The sequence below is a fragment of the Erpetoichthys calabaricus genome, chromosome 4 (genome assembly GCF_900747795.2).
Source record: "Erpetoichthys calabaricus chromosome 4, fErpCal1.3, whole genome shotgun sequence".
NCBI lineage: Eukaryota > Metazoa > Chordata > Cladistia > Polypteriformes > Polypteridae > Erpetoichthys > Erpetoichthys calabaricus.
In genome coordinates this window covers 310,316,206-310,334,391 of record NC_041397.2, presented here as the reverse complement: position 1 = coordinate 310,334,391, position 18,186 = coordinate 310,316,206, and the positions used below count along the sequence as shown (strand labels likewise).

The 18,186-nt window shown below is 43.3% G+C and overlaps 2 protein-coding genes across 4 annotated transcripts in view; one reads left to right on the top strand and one right to left on the bottom strand.

Annotated features, from left to right (window-relative positions):
• dnajc28 (DnaJ (Hsp40) homolog, subfamily C, member 28) overlaps window positions 1-18,186 on the bottom strand; it is a 1,235,492-nt gene that overhangs the window by 442,479 nt on the left and 774,827 nt on the right. The gene's annotated exons all lie outside the window — the stretch shown is intronic.
• Window positions 1-18,186, top strand: part of LOC114642958 (ubiquitin carboxyl-terminal hydrolase 47-like) — a 75,690-nt gene that overhangs the window by 21,739 nt on the left and 35,765 nt on the right. For 2 of the 3 annotated variants that reach the window (XM_051925895.1, XM_051925894.1), the window contains exons 3-5: window positions 5,668-5,795; window positions 10,814-10,887; window positions 13,206-13,325. In XM_051925895.1, the coding sequence (XP_051781855.1) occupies window positions 5,668-5,795; window positions 10,814-10,887; window positions 13,206-13,325 (322 nt within the window). The remainder of the gene's footprint in view (window positions 1-5,667; window positions 5,796-10,813; window positions 10,888-13,205; window positions 13,326-18,186) is intronic. The other variant, XM_051925896.1, reaches the window with a different exon arrangement.

Genomic DNA, 18,186 nt, shown 5'->3' with positions numbered 1-18,186 from the left:
AGTGTCTACTTTTCTCATGTGTTTGTAATACATTTACCAATTATAAGAATACATTTTTCTATAGCGTCTTCTTCAAGTCCTGAACTCTTGAATCTGATCATAGATGTGTTGAGTTATGGAATAAAAAACCAGCTCCCCATTTTAATGATGACATGGTGTTGGAGTGCAGAGGAAGTTGGAAGATGGGGGAGTGAAGATGAATAGGAATCGAACAAAATATATGATGATCAGGATTCGAATGTTAGCGTGCTGGGAGAGCAACTGAGAAGATGGGATACGTTTAAATATCTAGGATCAGTGGTAGTCCAAGATGGAGAATTAGATGCAGAGATAACCCAGCAGTGTGGGTACAGCAATTGGAAGAAGACATCAGGAGTGTTGTGTGATCGAAGAACGAAGATGACGGTTAAAGGTGAGGCGTTTGAGACAGTGGTAAGACCAGCAATGAAGTATGGAGCTGAGACATGGGCACAGCTGGAGAAGAAGATTGAAGTGGCAGAAATGAGAATGAGAAGATGGATGGGTGGAGTTCCAAAGAAGGACAGAATAAGAAATTGGAGGTACGACAAAAGTGGAGGAATACAAGTTATCTAAGAAAGTGCAGGAGAGTAGGTTGAAGTGGTGTGGACACAGGATGAGGAGAGATGAGTGAAAGTGAAGATGGATGGAAAAAGCAAAAGATCTGAAGGAAAAGGGTCTGAATGGTGAGGAGGTGAGAAACAGAGCAAAGACATTCATCCATCCCTCCATTATCCAACCCTCTATATCCTATCTACAGGGTCACGGGGGTCTGCTGGAGCCAATCGCAGCCAACACAGGGCACAAGGCAGGAAACAAACCCGGGGCAGGGCGCCAGCCCACCGCAGGGCACACACATCAAGCACAATTTAGTAACCCTAACCGTAACCCTAACCTAACCTGCACGCATGGGCACACTTATTCCAGTTATAAACAATATATTTATTTTAAAAGAATTACTCAATCTATCTAAATTACATAAATGATCTATCTATCCTTCTATGACTATCCTTATATTAATCTTATCTATATCTGTTATTATTGAATTCAAAATATTCCCCTAACCTAACCCTAACGTAACCTGTATGTCTTTGGACTGTGGGAGGAAACCCACACAGACACGGGGAGAACATGCAAACTCCACACAGGGAGCACCCGGGAAGCGAACCCAGACGGGTCTCCTAACTGCGAGGCAGCAGCAGCGCTACCCACTGCACCACCATGCTGCCCATAGCAACAACATTCAAAACTCTGGAAGTCCAAAAAGTCACAGAAACACAAGTAAACTCGCCAACCCTCCATTTCTATAAGGCGGAGAGGGCAGTTCCTGGTGGTGACTGGCAGGTGGTGACCTGGACCACCCACAAAACATAACACCGGGGGCTTATCTACACAGACCAAATCAAAATCAAAAAAGAATGATGCACACAATCAGCATAAAGAAAAGAATCAAAAATGAACAAGAGAGACACAAAACGTGGACCTGAACTGAGACATGGCAGTAGATACCCAAACGTCAGCATGAATTCCATAGGATCGTAAAACACCGAGGCACAATCGGGACAGTAGATGCATGTTTCTCGGCGCACATTTCTTATATTTTTTTCCTGCTGCTCGCACACGAAAAGGTAGAATGTCAGCACCAGATCCGAAAGATCAATGCCTCCATTGATAAATTGGGGGCGAGCAAAGCACGCGGCTCAGTGATCTTCCACCTTACCCCTCTGACAGCTGCAGCTCTGTGAGCAGTGCTCAAGAGGCAGACATCTTCTGCTTGATTGCAATCATTTGCAACGCATCTGTACTTGTGCCACGGTGACCAAAGTCACCACCCATATCATGGCGGGTCGTATGCGTCAGTTTCACTATCCGTGCCGGTGTCTGCTGACCAATTCATGTTGTTGTGGCCTAGCAGGTCCACAGCTCCCGTTCTAAGGCCAGTTTTAAAATAAATAATCATCGCGTGATGATGATGATGATTCGTGATGTGGCCGTTTCTTAGCTAAGTGCACACAGGTGAGTAACCGTCCGCATCCGTGATTGTTCTCGGGACTGCTGATTTGCCACAACTGCCACGTCCTCTTAAGAAATAGAAGCGCGAGGCGGATGAGAGAAAAAAGAAAGGAAAGAGAAAGAAAGACGGAGGTTGCTGGAGAGCAGGAAGCAGTGTGGCGAGCGAGCGAGTGCAGCTGGAAGGTGAGCCCCAAGAAGGAGGAAGGAAGCGGGCAAAGAGCTGGAGTGACCAGTTGAAGGACGACAGGCCGCGTAAGGCCGTGAAGGCAGCGGGAGTCGGGAGGCTTGGTGGGTGAAGTCCTTGATGTGAGCGTCCTGGTCATCGAGGAAACCAAGTCTCAGTCTGGGATGAGACCAGTCAAGTCCAGTCGAGACCAGTGGAGCGGAGAAAAAGGTCAGCTGCTGAGAGGGCGACTCTCCTGTCCAGACGGGAAAAGCGGGAGAGCCGCCAGGTCAAAAGAAGCACCAGGCTTTGTGTTAATTGCTTCCTGCATTGTGGGTTAACCTCGTTTTTTAAAGGATTGTTTTTTCTATTTATTGGGTTTTACCTCCACTTCACAACTGGTTTTATGGATTATTTATTTGATGATGATTTTGGAAGACACTGCACTTTATTTCTTTATTTGAACATTGTTTTTGATTGTTGTTTTAAATAAAAGCACTTGGCACTTTTGTACACCATCCCCTTGCTCCATCATTGTGCCTCACTGCGAGCTCATCGGTAATCATTACCGACGGTGCAGGGTTCAAGGGCTCAAAGGCAGAAGATGGGAGTATGGAGTCGAACCTGCATCGTCACAGTTGTTACCACTATCTCTTGATTCAACGAATGGCCCAGTTTAAGTTTGTTCTAAAGCTGACTGACTTGAGAGCTTCTCGTTTACACGCCATTGTGTGTCGGTTGAAGGCTCCTCCCACATTCATGAATATTGATGAGATACCTTAGAATGGCAAAACGCATAGAAATAGTCAGGATTTGTTTGCAGCATCCATTAGATGGCAGCAGAATACTGTCCTGAGCGTGATTTGGGCTTAATCAGATCATAAACAGCTTATCTCAAAATACACTCGGGCATAACCGTTTTTACACGGAATTTCAAGTCAGAGAGACGCTCAGGGTTAAAACACATATAAATATTCAGGATTTTTTTTTAGCATCGTGTTATTTTATCCATTAGATTGCAGCAGAATACTGTCCCGGGCATTATTTCAGCTCAACACTTTACATCAGATCGTAACACCTTATCTCGAAAGACATTCGGATAAATGTGGTTTTACATGGAATTTTGAGCCAGAGAGACACTCAGGGTTAAAACACATAGAAATATTTATGAGTTTGTTTTCAGCATTGTGTTATTTTATCCATTAGATGACAGCAGAGTACTGTCCTGAGCGTGATTTGGGCTTAATCAATTCATAAACAGCTTATCTCGAAAGTCACTTGGGCATAACCGTTTTCACATGGAATTTCAAGTCAGAGAGACACTCAGGGTTAAAACACATAGAAATATTCAGGATTTTTTTTTAGCTTTGTGTTATTTTATCCATTAGATTGCAGCAGAATACTGTCCCGGGCATTATTTCAGCTCAACACTTTACATCAGATCGTAACACCTTATCTCGAAAGACATTTGGATAAATGTGGTTTTACATGGAATTTTGAGCCAGAGAGACACTCAGGGTTAAAACACATAGAAATATTTATGAGTTTTTGCGGCATTGTGTTATTTTATCCATTAGATGACAGCAGAGTACTGTCCTGAGCGTGATTTGGGCTTAATCAGATCATAAACAGCTTATCTCGAAAGTCACTCGGGCATAACCGTTTTTACATGAAATTTCGATCCAGAGAGATGCTCAGGGTTAAACACATATAAATATTCAGGATTTTTTTTAGGATCGTTTTATTTTATCCATTACATTGCAGCAGAATACTGTCCTGAGCCTTATTTGGGGCTTAACACTTTACAATGGATCATAAAAGCTTATCTCGAAAGACACTCGGGCATAACCGGTTGTTACACAGAATTTCAAGTCAGAGAGACGCTCAGGGTTAAAACACATATAAATATTCAGGATTTTTTTTTAGCATCGTGTTATTTTATCCATTAGATTGGAGCAGAATACTGTCCCGGGCATTATTTCAGGTGAACACTTTACATCAGATCGTAACACCTTATCTCGAAAGACATTCTGATAAATGTGGTTTTACATGGAATTTTGAGTCAGAGAGACACTTAGGGTTAGAACACATAGAAATATTTATGAGTTTGTTTTCAGCATTGTGTTATTTTATCCATTAGATGGCAGCAGAATACTGTCCCAAGTGTTATTTCGGCTTAACACTGTAGCGGGGTAAGGGGTCAGCAGTTACAACACTCTACATCAGATCGTAAAACACCTTATCTCGAAAGACACTTGGGCATAACTGGTTTTACATTGAATTTCGAGCCAGAGAGACACTCAGGGTTAAAACACATAGAAATATTTATGAGTTTTTGCAGCATCATGTTATTTTATCCATTAGATGGCAGCAGAATACTGTCCTGAGCGTTATTTGAGCTTAACACTTTACATCAGATCATAAGCAGCTTATCTCTAAAGACACTCGGGCATAACCGTTTTTACATGAAATTTCGAGTCAGAGAGATGCTCAGGGTTATAACACATAGAAATATTTATGATTTGTTGCAGCATCGTGTTATTTTATCTATTAGATGGCAGCAGAATACTGTCCCAGGCGTTAACACTCTACATCAGATCGTTACAGCTTTTCTCAAAAGACTCTTGGATTTGTACATTGAATTTCCATCCAGGGTTAAAATGCATAGAAATATTAATGATTTTTAGTAGCATGATGTCATTACAGCCACTAAATAGCTGCAGAATTCTCTCCCAAGGGTAATTGAGGTGTAACACTGTAAAGCAGATCATAAAACGTCACCCCAAGTCTGACTCAGGCTTAACTTTAATTACACTGAGCTCCAAGACCAAAGTCACACTCGGTTAAAAAACGATAGAAGTGTCAAAAATCTGTGTCTTAGGACAAGCAAATGGTCAGCACACCAGAAAAATAAAATAAAATAATAAGAAAAAAACCCCCCAAAACTACTCATCAGAACCAAATATTCTAAACCTTTAATCGAAGACAGACTTGTCTATTTCATCTTAATGGTGTGGCAGTGCTGATAACAATGGGAGTGCTGTTGTCAAAACAACATGAGAAATGACCCAAACAAAAATCGTGCAAAACAAAATGAATACTGCAGTGAAAAAATATTTGCTCATAACTTCCCAACTCCCTGGACTGAGCAGGAGCAGGAGGTAATGCAGGCAGTCATGATGGGAATCCGCTGGGTGCCTACAGAGGGTGGTGAGATGGAGGCGATATTGACGATAGCCCAGCCATGTTGTGTCCACTTCACGTTGCTAACCCTTTGCATGGCAGCTCCTTCCTGGAATCCATGACCTGCTCTTTGTTCAACAGTAAACGTTTCCCACAGAGTCTGATTACAGAGTTCTCCTCTCTGATCTGCTGCTATTATTTGCTTGTCCAACGTGGTACCAACTTCCTTAAACCCGTATCACATTCTGTCGGACACAAGTTGCTTACACTTCAATTTTCATTTTATACAGTGAATGCCAACTGTTGGAAAATAAAATCGTAGCTGACCTGCAAGACATCTTCATGAATCTGGAGAGAGGACTGCGGTCAGTCGACACGTACAACTTGGCCAACAGCCTGAACCACCTGAACTGGACAGGTAGGCCCCATTGATGCTTGATATATGTATGGGTTGTGTGGGCCTTTGTGTTAGAAAGGTCACACATGTGAGCTGAGATGTGATTGGTTGATCAGATGTGGTTACCCTCACATGCTAATTCTTCCAAGAATGGCCATGTAAAGCTTGAAAACCACGTCAGGTCCAAAGGTCTAGTCGGGTCTGATTAGGATGTTTGTATAGAACTCGCACCACTCTGGATCAGTTGGTATTCGTGTGCTGCTCATTCATTTTCAGTTCTCAATTATCCCACAATCAGATCCTATTCTGGCAGGACCTCCAGACCTGGGGACCACGCAGGTGTGACGTGACAATGCTAACCCGTATTCCACCATGGTATGTTGTGTGTATTGGTGTTATTTTCTAGCGTGGGTTTGTTCCCTGACTTAAGCTTCTATTCCTTCTCCTCGTCTTTTTCTTGCCTTTTCCAGTGCTGTTCATTTGTGATGATAGCTTAATACTCTTAAACTAAGGGTCCTGACCCAACATGGGTCACCAGTTTTATGTTGTTGGGTCGCGACTCACTGATGTATCAAATAGGAACGGATGGTGAAGTGTCTCATGATGGGTTACTGGGGGATGTGTAAGCAACATCGACATTGCTCCACTATGACCTATGACCCTCGGTGGAGATTCTTGAAGGGAACCCCCCCCCCCCACACACACACACACCAATGGTTATTATTGTCGGCAATAATTCTTGAAGTGGAACCACCAGCTGCCATTATCATTGGCATTGGGTGATCCTCCAAGGGGGAACCACCCCAATCCCGTTATCACTGTTGGAGAATCGATATCTGAAGACACTAAGAAGGGCAAGACTGGGTCGTGAGATGAAAACGTTTAAGGGACCCAGGTGTAACGGAGTACTCCACCCAACAATGGTGTTTTTTATATGTTACTTACCCCATGTATTCTGTAGCAGTGGCCAAGAAAAATTCTTAATTTCATTTTTTTCATGAAGACATTATATATGGATGATTCAAAATCAACAAGATCCTGTGGTGAGCTGTTCTGGACAAACGATATGACAAACGTAAATATAAAAGTGCTCACGTAGTAACTCATGCCATTTAATCCACGCATCCATCATCCATTCACCATTCACCTCAACACATGCAAAATGTGCACATTTTTTACTAAAATATTATGAACAGTTGCAATCCTGACAACTCTCCAGTGAAGGTCACCAGGAAAGACGTCAATCCCACAATCTAGGGTTCTGAAGACAGGATTGTTGACCAATGAATGAGGAGAGAGGTGGCTCTTCAATTCAAAGGTATATCATTATGGGGGATACGTTAAAATGAAGCCAGGGTCAAATCTACCGTGTTGGAAAATGTGATGTGTGACCGAAATGTCTGCCAATCCCCTTCAATGGAAGTCTGCGATGTCAATCGGAATTGTTGGATTTGTAGTTTTAAAACTGTGGAGCAGAGGGGCAAATTAGGGAAAAAGGTGACTTTGTCCCAAACATTATGGAGGGGCACCGCATATAAATACAATCTAAACCTTACAAAGTTGTGGAAAAGAAGTCGTCATTTGGACAATGCTTTCAAGATACTTTAACAATTAAGGAGAGTTTTTAATTTCTTAATACACCAGAATTTGCTACTTGGATGCATCCTCATCAGTGATGAACCCAGGATTATAGGGTGTTTTGGGTCTTTCATCATCAACTGACACCTTCACCTGGGCGACCCACCTGCCATTGTGTGTTCAGATCTTACATTTCTACTTCCTGCGTGTCATGTTCTTCATTTACAACGTGAATTGTGAGTTCCACTTTGAGAGCAAGGACCCTATCAGGTGTGAAATTTCATGGAGGGCAAAAATGAAAGGGGAACGGGGCTTATCCTGATTCAGCCTGGTTTCCATTATGGTTATGAGAAGAAGAGTGTTGGGAATGCTGTCTGGTGCTCTGGGGACAATTTCTACTTTTTTAACGTGCATTATCAATTCAAGTCAAGCGGCTTTATTGTCATGTGATCCAGCATGAGAAAGGCACTCTATAAATAAAATCTATTCTTCTTCTTCTTCTTCTTCTTCTTCTTCTTCTTCTTCTTCTTCTTCTTCTTCTTCTTCTTATTATTATTATTATTATTATTATTATTATTATCATCCATACACCATAGTGCAGCATACAGTGGCACAAAATCACAGGACCACCACAGTGCAACATACACATAGACATAGGACAAGTGCCGGACAGGTAAGGAACTCTACTATACTATAAAAAGACAAATAAATAATCATAATTTCTACTTTTTCAAGATGCATTTTCAAGTTAGATCCCTCCATCCATCCATTATCCAACCTGGTATAAAGGTCAAGTAGCTTTATTGTCATGTGATCCAGCATGGGAAAGGCACTATATACATAAAATCTATTATTATTATTATTATTATTATTATTATTATTATTATTATTATTATTATTATCATCCATACTTCATACATGTTTTTCACCTGCATTATTATTATTCTTTAATTTAATATTATTTATTGTATCAGTATGCTGCTGCTGAAGAATGTGAATTTCCCATTGGTATTAATAAAGTATCTATCTATCTATCTATCTATCTATCTATCTATCTATCTATCTATCTATCTATCTATCTATCTATCTATCTATCATACACCATATACTATAAAAAGACAAATAAATAATCATAATTTCTACTTTTTCAAGATGCATTTTCAAGTCAGGTCCATCCATCCATCCATTTTCCAACCTGGTATAAAGGTCAAGTAGCTTTATTGTCATGTGATCCAGCATGGGAAAGGCACTATATAAAGAAAATCTATTATTATTATTATTATTATTATTAATAATAATGCTATTATTATTATCCATACACCATATTGCAGCATACAGTGACACAAAATAACAGGACCACCACAGTGCAACATACACGTAGACATAGGACAAGTGCCAGACAGGTAAAGAACTGTACTATACTATAAAAAGATAAATAAATAATAAATAACAGGTTGGTGAATAGATAGCAATCGTTTGAAATAGATAGTAATACATAAATAAACAAATATTAACAACAAGTAATAATAAAAAGCATCAGTAGTAATCAGTGTAACAAATGGTCCGCAAATAAATTTGCCACTAGGAGCAGATCAGACGGTAGGGGGCAGCACTGAGTTCGGAGTCCGGATGTGACGGTGCGGGTCGGCTCCACACTGCCGGGTCTGTCCGGGAGCCCCTTGAACCCGCTGATAATGTACCTGAGGGATGAGCCTAGGAGTCACACAAAGCAAGGCATAGGTGCAAAAGTATATCAGTGCTTTTATTAATAAGTGTCCTTCCATTATACATAAATAGTCCATAAAAACGGCGCAAAAGTGGGGTTAAAAACAAATAAATAATCCCTTAAAATGAAGTTGAAATCCTAGGCAGCAGTCTGTAGGTTTTCATTTTGGTTTGACTTCCTGGTAGTGTTAAGGACCCTTTGGCTCTGCTTTGTGACTCTCCTATTGGCTCTTCTTATGAGGTGTCCCCACACCTACAACCCCATCCTCAGGGGTACCTGCGCCACATCCCTAGCACACCTTCACCACTATGTGGTCATGCTGAGAGGTGGGATTGGAGGAAACCTTCAACAGACAAAGATGAAGGGTGTGGAGCATGTCCATGAAGATGGGGGACCGAGTCTGTGCGGGGCAGTCTCTCTACAGCAGCACAGAGAGAAGATTCATGAAAGAATCTGGTTCACCTGGTTGAATGATGACTCCAGGTGACATCACTGATGATGTACCCTAGCTTAGTATCAGTAGGTGGGGCACCTAAGAATCAGATTAAGATGGACTATTTCTTTTGGACTGGTCAATGCCCTGCTTACAAAGACCCCTAGGAGGACACACTGGAAAAAAACTGAACACATGCAGTTAGAAAGGGAGCTCAATGCAGACCAGAATCTCCACTTTGAGGCACAATCCGTCTGTGGAAAGTGGAAAATCCGATCCACCATGACCTCCCGGGCCTAACAGATTAATGACAAAGTGTGGCACTCAGTTATGAACAAGCTGCTCTCTATCTATTGTTCTGTGCTTTTGGTGAGGAGCGGCAATCAAACGACAAACCGCATCAAATAACAAACACGCATACGATGGCCTCTGGACAGCCTCGAGGGACTGGCACCGACATATGTACAGTATGTGAGAGCTTCACGCATGGCGAGCTACAGCACTGAGGTTATGTTGTGAACACGGACTGGTCCTGGAAGTCATGGCAGCAAAGTAATTAAAGTAATTAAACGAAAGAGGAGACGGGAGAAAAAAAATCAAGGAGGGTGACTGGCATTTGGACGAGAGATGACACGAGAAAAGTGAGAAATGGGGCGGGTGACCGGAAAAATCCTGGGAGTGCAATCACGGGCCACAGGCGACTTGGGCAAGAAGAACATTCAGGTGTCTGTCTGTTTATCTATTATAGAGCGCCTTTTACATCTATCTATCTATCTATCTATCTATCTATCTATCTATCTATCTATCTATCTATCTATCTATCTATCTATCTATCTATCATATATAGTGCCTTTCACGTCACTGATGGGTTGTTTTGAGAGTCAGGTGTGTGAAGAACACCCACACGTGTGTGACACAGAGTGAGTCCATGAGGAAGGAAACAGCATTTTCATCATTCTGCTCTGTACCTTTAAATTTGTATTTTGATACTGTATTGAGGGTTTGTTCTGTTCTATGTACTGTATTGTATTGTATTGACGCCCTTCTTTTTGACACCCACTGCACACCCAACCTACCTGGTAAAGGGGTCTCTCTTTGAATGGCCTTTCCTGAGGTTTCTTCCCATTTTTTTCCCTACAAGGTTTTTTTCCTCGTCTTCTTAGAGAGTCAAGGCTGGGGGGCTGTCAAGAGGCAGGGCCTGTTAAAGCCCATTGCGGCACTTCCTGTGTGATTTTGGGCTATACAAAAATAAACTGTATTGTATTGTGTTGTGTTGTATCTGTCACATCTTCTTTCTTTTAGTTAACAAGCAGCAAGACTTGGAAGAATTTTTCCAGATGGTGATCAATGCTATCAACGTGGAGGATGTAAGAAAGGTAAGGGCACCACTGCCACATCTTCACATCTTCAGGTTCAGTTTGCTTTTTGTTGTTAACTGTTGCTAAATGTCAAACTATAAAAGACGACTTAGTAGGGAGCAATAAAGCTGTCTCCATTACAGAATGTCACAGCTCCGGCTCCAGTGTCTTTTCTTTTGATGTTTGCTATTCATTGTCTTATTATAAATGTTATTTTCTTCTGTTTTAATTAAGTATTAACCCCCTTAGCCTTACGTTTACCTCTATTAAGACTCATTCACACATAATTATTTTTTTTTAGAGTTTTAGCACTAGGCCTGAATGATCCTAAACCACTAGCTCTGGTACCTTCTTAGACGAGCTGAAATCTAAGTAGCCAGCTACATCTCACGTTTGCAGAGCACCATGCAATGCATATGTCTCTATTATACGACATTTGATATGGGAGTCATACAAGCATTGTGAATGTTTGAGATATGCCATGTGTTGGAATGACAAATGCAATGCATAAGTCTCTGTTCTATGACATTTGGTATGGGATTCATACAGGCAATGTGAACATTTGAGATGTGCCATGTGTTGGAATGATAAATGCAAGTCATATGTCTCTGTTCTATGCCAATTTGTATGGGATTCATACCAGCAGTGTGAACATTTGAGATGTAGCATCTGTTGGAATGACAAATGCAATGCATATGTTTCTGTTCAATGCCATTTGTTATGGGATTCATACAAGCAGCGTGAACATTTGTGATGTGCCATGTGTTGGAATGACAAATGCAATGCAAATATCTCTGTTCTATACCATTTTGTATGGGAATCAATCCAGCAGTGTAAATGTTTGAGATGTGCCACGTGTTGGAATGACAAATGCAATTCATATGTCTCTGTTCTATGCCATTTGGTATGGGATTCATATAAGCAGTTTGAACATTTGAAATGCACCAGCAGTTGGAATGACAAATACAATACATATGTCTCTGTTCTATGCCATTTGATATGGGATTCATACAAGTAGTGTGAATTTTTGAGATGTGCCATCTGCTGGAATGACAAATGCAATGCAAATGTCTCCATTCTATGCCATTTGGTGTAGGATTCATACAAGCAGTGTGAATGTTTGAGATGCGCCCACTGTTGGAATAACAAATGTAATGCATATGTTTCTGTTCTATTCCATCTGGTATGGGATTCATAAAAATAGTGTGAACATTCGAGATGTGCCATTAGTTGGAATGACAAATGCAATGCATATGTCTCTGGTCTATACCATTAGGTATGGGATTCACACAAGCAGTGTGAACATTTGAGATGCATCATCTGTTGGAATAACAAATGCAATGCATATGTCTCTGTTCTATGCCATTTGGTGTAGGATTCATACAAGCAGTGTGAATGTTTGAGATGCACCCACTGTTGGAATGACAAATGCAATGCAAATGTCTCTGTTCTATACCATTTGGTATGGGATTCATAAAAATAGTGTGAACATTTGAGATGTGCCATTAGTTGGAATGACAAATGCAATGCATATGTCTCTGTTCTATAACATTAGGTATGGGATTCATACAAGCAGTGTGAACATTTGAGATGCACCCGCTGTTGGAATGACAAGTGCAGTGCATTGTCTTACTACAAATTCTTGTGATGCACCATCTGTTGGATTGACGGAGACACAGCCACTGGACTTTATTAGCGACATTATTCATACCAAAGCGCTTTAGCAGCGAGCAGTTTAGAAAACTCCTACTTGCAGCAGTTCCCGAGTGTTTTCAGGCAAACGCTTGCTCCATTGAAATGAACAGTAATGTTCGTAAAACACTACTGACAAATAAAGAGTATTTTTGCAGCATTTTTATAGGAAGTCACTATCTCTTCCTGGAGTGAAGCAGCTCACCGACACTAAAGCAATGCACGTGTGTGGTTCAGTTGCGTCCTTAGTAGTGACAGCTGTTGACGGAGACGTTACGCACATATCTTGCCGAATAAAGGTTAGAGATTTTCATTTGGTTTTAATCGTTTAGTTGCAGATGTTTTAATAAGGAGGCGTAGTGGTCACGCGGAGCTGCCGTTCCTGTCTCACAGTGCCAAATGTGTGAGGTTTGCTTGCTCGGCCCGCTCATTTCTGGGCTGATCGGCACTGGTGAGTGTGCTTGACTGCGGATGACTACTAGAGGTGTGTCACTAACTCTTCACAATTCCGAAAATACGTTGACTCCTTCACCTATGGTGTAGTAAATAGCATCCATTCCCCGTCTTTTCCATCGCCAACCCCACCCTCCGGGTGTTTCCGGCTTCTTAATCTGTCAGACGTTTTTGATGTTTGTTTCTTTCAGGTCTATGAAGTTGCACTGTTGGACTCTCTGACATGTCTCAGATGCAACACGGAGACGACAACCACGCTGTCTTATCTGGACATTTCTCTGCCCCTCTCGATGGACTCATCTGCTCAGCTGGTGAGAATAAATAAAAAATGAGCAGTTCACTCATGTGTTGATTCAAGGGAGGTCCACCTCAGCAGGTTCTTCCCCAACAGACAGAGGGTCTTTCATGCAAGATTGATCTGTTGTTGATTTTGTCCCCTTAGATTATGCCACGATGTGTGCGAACGTGTTTTTTAAAGTTTTGAGGTGCTAATTCTACAAAAAGTGTTCATCCGGGGGCCATCTATAATAGCATCAAAGTACTGGGACCCCCCCGTTTTGATAGCAAAACAGAAACATACTATAATGGAAACATCCCCTGGATGCACTGGGACGCATCATCAGTGATGTATCCTGAGGTCATCGAGCGTTTCAGGGGTCTCGTAACATCATACACCCTTGCTCAGGTGACCAATCCCCAACTTGTGTCCCAGTAGCGATCCACGGATCAGCCCTCTTTACCCAAAGCCACCTTGAGGCTTTCTCTGCGGCATCACATGCGGATTTAATGGCCCTCTTTTTGGCCACTCCTGTTATGCCCAGCTGTGTGAGGACTCTGCAGAGTGAGCGTCCTGCAAAGCCTTGGCTGCCAACGTCTATGGCCTCGTAGAGTACCCTCCAGCCTCTGTGCCTGCACTCCTTCACCAGCTCCTGGTACTTGGCACCTTTCCTCTCGTTAGCTTCCTCCATACGCTCTTCCCAGGGCACTGTCAATTCCAGCATGACCAGCTGTTTTGAGGCCTCAGAAGTAATGATCATGTCTGACCGGAGTGATGTCGTCACGATTTGCTGCGGGAACCTTTACCAAGTCAGCCTGCAGATGCCAGTCAGAGGCGGTGTGGAAGAGGCCTGTTATTACTGCCACCTTTGCCTGGCATTGCTCTCCCACTTTAATGAAGGTAACTGCCTTCTTTGAGCCGTGGAGGAGTTTGCTTGGGTTGATGGCTGAAGCCAAGCCACCAGCAACTGCCGTGAGCAACTTGTCATGGCACCACCAGTAGCGGCCATCTGCCAGAGCCTTAGGGCAGCTGCTGAGTAGATGTTCTAGACAAAGTGGACAGGAGGGTGTCTCGCTCTGCCTCCAGATGTGGAGGTTTGCTGGGCTTGGCAGGGCATCGTAGACCGCCTGCACCAGGAACCGGACATTGTGGACCGCCTGCACCAGGAACTTGACATCGTAGACCACCTGCACCAGGAACTTGACATCATAGACCACCTGCACCAGGAACTGGACTTCGTAGACCTCCTGCACCAGGAACTGGACATCGTAGACCACCTGCACCAGGAACTTGACATCGTAGACCTCCTGCACCAGGAACTGGACATCGTAGACCACCTGCACCAGGAACTGGACATCGTAGACCTCCTGCACCAGGAACTGGACATCGTAGACCTCCTGCACCAGGAACTTGACATCGTAGACCACCTGCACCAGGAACTGGACATCGTAGACCTCCTGCACCAGGAACTTGACATCGTAGACCACCTGCACCAGGAACTTGACATCGTAGACCTCCTGCACCAGGAACCGGACGTCGTAGACCACCTGCACCAGGAAGTTGACGTAGTAGACCTCCTGCACCAGGAACCGGACATCGTACAATACAATACAATGCAATTTATTTTTGTATAGCCCAAAATCACACAAGAAGTGCCACAACCGGCTTTAACAGGCCCTGCCTCTTGACAGCCCCCCAGCCTTGACTCTTTATGAAGACAAGGAAAAACTCCCCAAAAACACCCTGGTAGGGAAAAAAATGGAAGAAACCTTAGGAAAGGCAGTTCAAAGAGAGACCCCTTTCCAGGTAGGTTGGGCGTGCAGTGGGTGTCAAAAAGAAGGGGGCCAATATAATACAATACACAGAACAGAACAAATCCTCAGTACAGTATAAAAATAAAAATTTTAGAAGTACAGAGTAGAATTTAACAGTAGATGATATCCAATAATATGATTTGGATTTGTTTAGAGTCCTGGAGACCTCATCCATCAAGCTGCCTCCCCCATTTGGCCATTCCACAGCTGAAATAGCGCTAATCCAATAAAAGGACCCCTCTTTCCCATGATTCCTGCGATCCTCCATCAGGGATGACTTTTCCTTAGGCAGGCAAAACAACTTGGCAGGTGGGCCGTGGCACCAAGTGGCACATTTGAGTACCGAGAAGAGAAACAGAATAGGTGAGGGTTAGTATCCAATTCTAACTATCATGTTTTAGTGCTAATGACTAACAACAGAGATACAATATGTACAGTTAATCAGCAGCTCTAGTCAGGGTGTGCTAAACTGAAGTAGTGAAGTCTTCTGAAAGCTGAGACCGAAGGGGCATCTCTTATAGTAGCAGGCAGACCCCTGTAACTAAAAGCTCGACCTCCCACTGTTATTTTATTAATCCTTGGAATCATAAGCAGACCAGCATCTTGAGATCTTAATGTGCGCTCTGGTTTGTAAGTCATGATAAGTTCAAACAAGTAAGCCGGACGTCAGCCATTTAATGGTTTATATGTTAAAAGGAGGATTTTGATAATCTGCCCTAAACTTAACCGGGAGCAGGTGTAACAACTCTAGGACTGGAGTTATGTGTTCGTATTTTCTTGTTCTTGTAATAATTCTTGGATTAACTGGAGGATGTATAAAGAACAGTTTGAACATCCAGTGAACACCACATTGCGTAGACCACCCACACCAGGAACCGGACATCGTAGACCCCCTGCACTAGGAACTGGACACAAAGGAAATTTCCCAGCATGATGTCCGACCAGGTGATCCTTCGCTGGAGAGTACCCTCGCTCCCTACTGCCGGAGTTCTACTGCCTTGCTCACTTTCTTTTCCTCCACCCCTGCTTGGACCTCTTCCTGGAGTAGATGGATTCTCTCCTTGCCCTGGGCCTTGCCAACCTCGGTCTGTCTTTGGGAAGTAGTCCAGACCTGCTCTACCTGTTGGCACGGTGCCAGGCGTGACTCTGCCACCTCCACAGCCTTCTTCGTCCTCACCTCAATTCCAGCTTCCACCTCAATTTTCGGGGGGCTTGGGGTAGGGGGTTGGGGTCAGCAGCAATTGATTCACACAACATACCCACCACTTTGAAAGTGCAAAATATTTTTGATTTGAATCCTGAGTGTGCATAAGTATTCACCCCCCCCTCCCAAGTCTGTACTTTGTATAGCCCACCTTGTGCTGCAGGTGTCCTGCCCTCCACACAGACTACGTGCTTTGACAGGCAGATAAACACCTTTCCTTATCCCAAACTCTAAAGATAGTTGTTTCTTTATTTACAGGTTTATTTAGAATTAAAGGGGTGAAACGAAAACAGAGAAAAAAAGATACAAAGCACTAAGTGGCTTTACATTAACAGCAAACATATCCTTCTTCTTCTTCTTCTTCTTCTTCTTCTTTCGGCTGCTCCTGTTAGGGATCGCCACAGCAGATCATCTTTTTCCATCTCTTCCTGTCCTCGTCATCTTGCTCTGTTACCCCCATCACCTGCATGTCCTCTCTCACCACATCCATAAACCTTCTCTTAGGTCTTCCTCTTCTCCTCTTCCCTGTCAGCTCTATCCTTAGTACCCTTCTCTCAGTATACCCAGCATCTCTCCTCTGCACATGTCCAAACCAACACAATCTCGCCTCTCTGACTTTGTCTCCCAACCGTCCAAACTTGAGCTGACCCTCTAATGTCCTCATTTCTAATCCTGTCCATCCTCGTCACACCCAGTGCAAATCTTAGCATCTTTAACTCTGCCACCTCCAGCTCTGTCTCCTGTGCCACCGTCTCCAACCCATATAACATAGCTGGTCACACTACTGTCCTGCAGACCTTCACGGTCACTCTCACTGATACCCGTCTGTCACAAATCACTCCTGACACTCTTCTCCACCCACTCCACCCTGCCTGCACTCTCTTCTTCACCTCTCTTACACACTCCCTGTTACTCTGTACTGTTGATCCCAAGTATTTAAACTCATCCACCTTCACCAACCCTACTCCCTCATCCTCACCATTTCACTGACCTCTCATTCACACACATGTATTCTGTTTTGATGGTCCTACTGACCTTCATTCCTCTCCTCTCATATCTCCACCTCTCCAGGGTCTCCTCAACCTGCTCCCTACTATCGCTACAGATCACAATGTCATCAGCAAACATCACAGTCCACGGGGACTCCTGTCTAATCTCATCTGTCAACCTGTCCATCACCATTGAAAATAAGAAAGGGGGCTTCTGAAGTTCAAAGGTTAGACCAGATCTCATTTAGGGGTTGTATAGCAAGCTCATAGAGCTCCTTGGTCTTCACGTTGCTTGCTTTAGTGGTGTGGCAGAGTCAGGGGTCCCTTCAGAAGTGACAGATCATGTGACAGTTTGACTGCACACAGGTGGCCCCTAATCCACTAATTATGGGAAATCTGAAGCAACTGGTTTGACCAGGTCTTATTTAGAAGTGTCGTAGCAAAGGGGATGAATACATAGGCACTCACAACTGTTCGGTTTTTACTTGATTTTATATATATATATGGTGACAGTAGATGGCGCTATACCAGCACTTAACCCGACACAGACCGATGCAGGAGGCACACTGATTAAACACAAATGGTTTTATTTTCGTCACCTCGTGGGAAACGCCTTCCTCGTTTCCCACAGGCACAACACAGTCCCACTACACAGAACACTGCACAATACTCTCCCTTCTCTATTTTCTTTCTCCTCCACTCCTCCCAGCAAGCGTTGTCTCCCAACTCTGGTTCTTGGAGTGGTGGCTGCTGGCCCCTTTTATAGCCCACCCAGAAGTGCTCCAGGTGCTTGACGTTCCACTTCCAGGGTGTGGCAGAAGAGCTGCTCTCCAAGACTCAGCAGCAGCTGCAGGACTCCCTGGCAGCAACCATGGATCTCAACAGGGT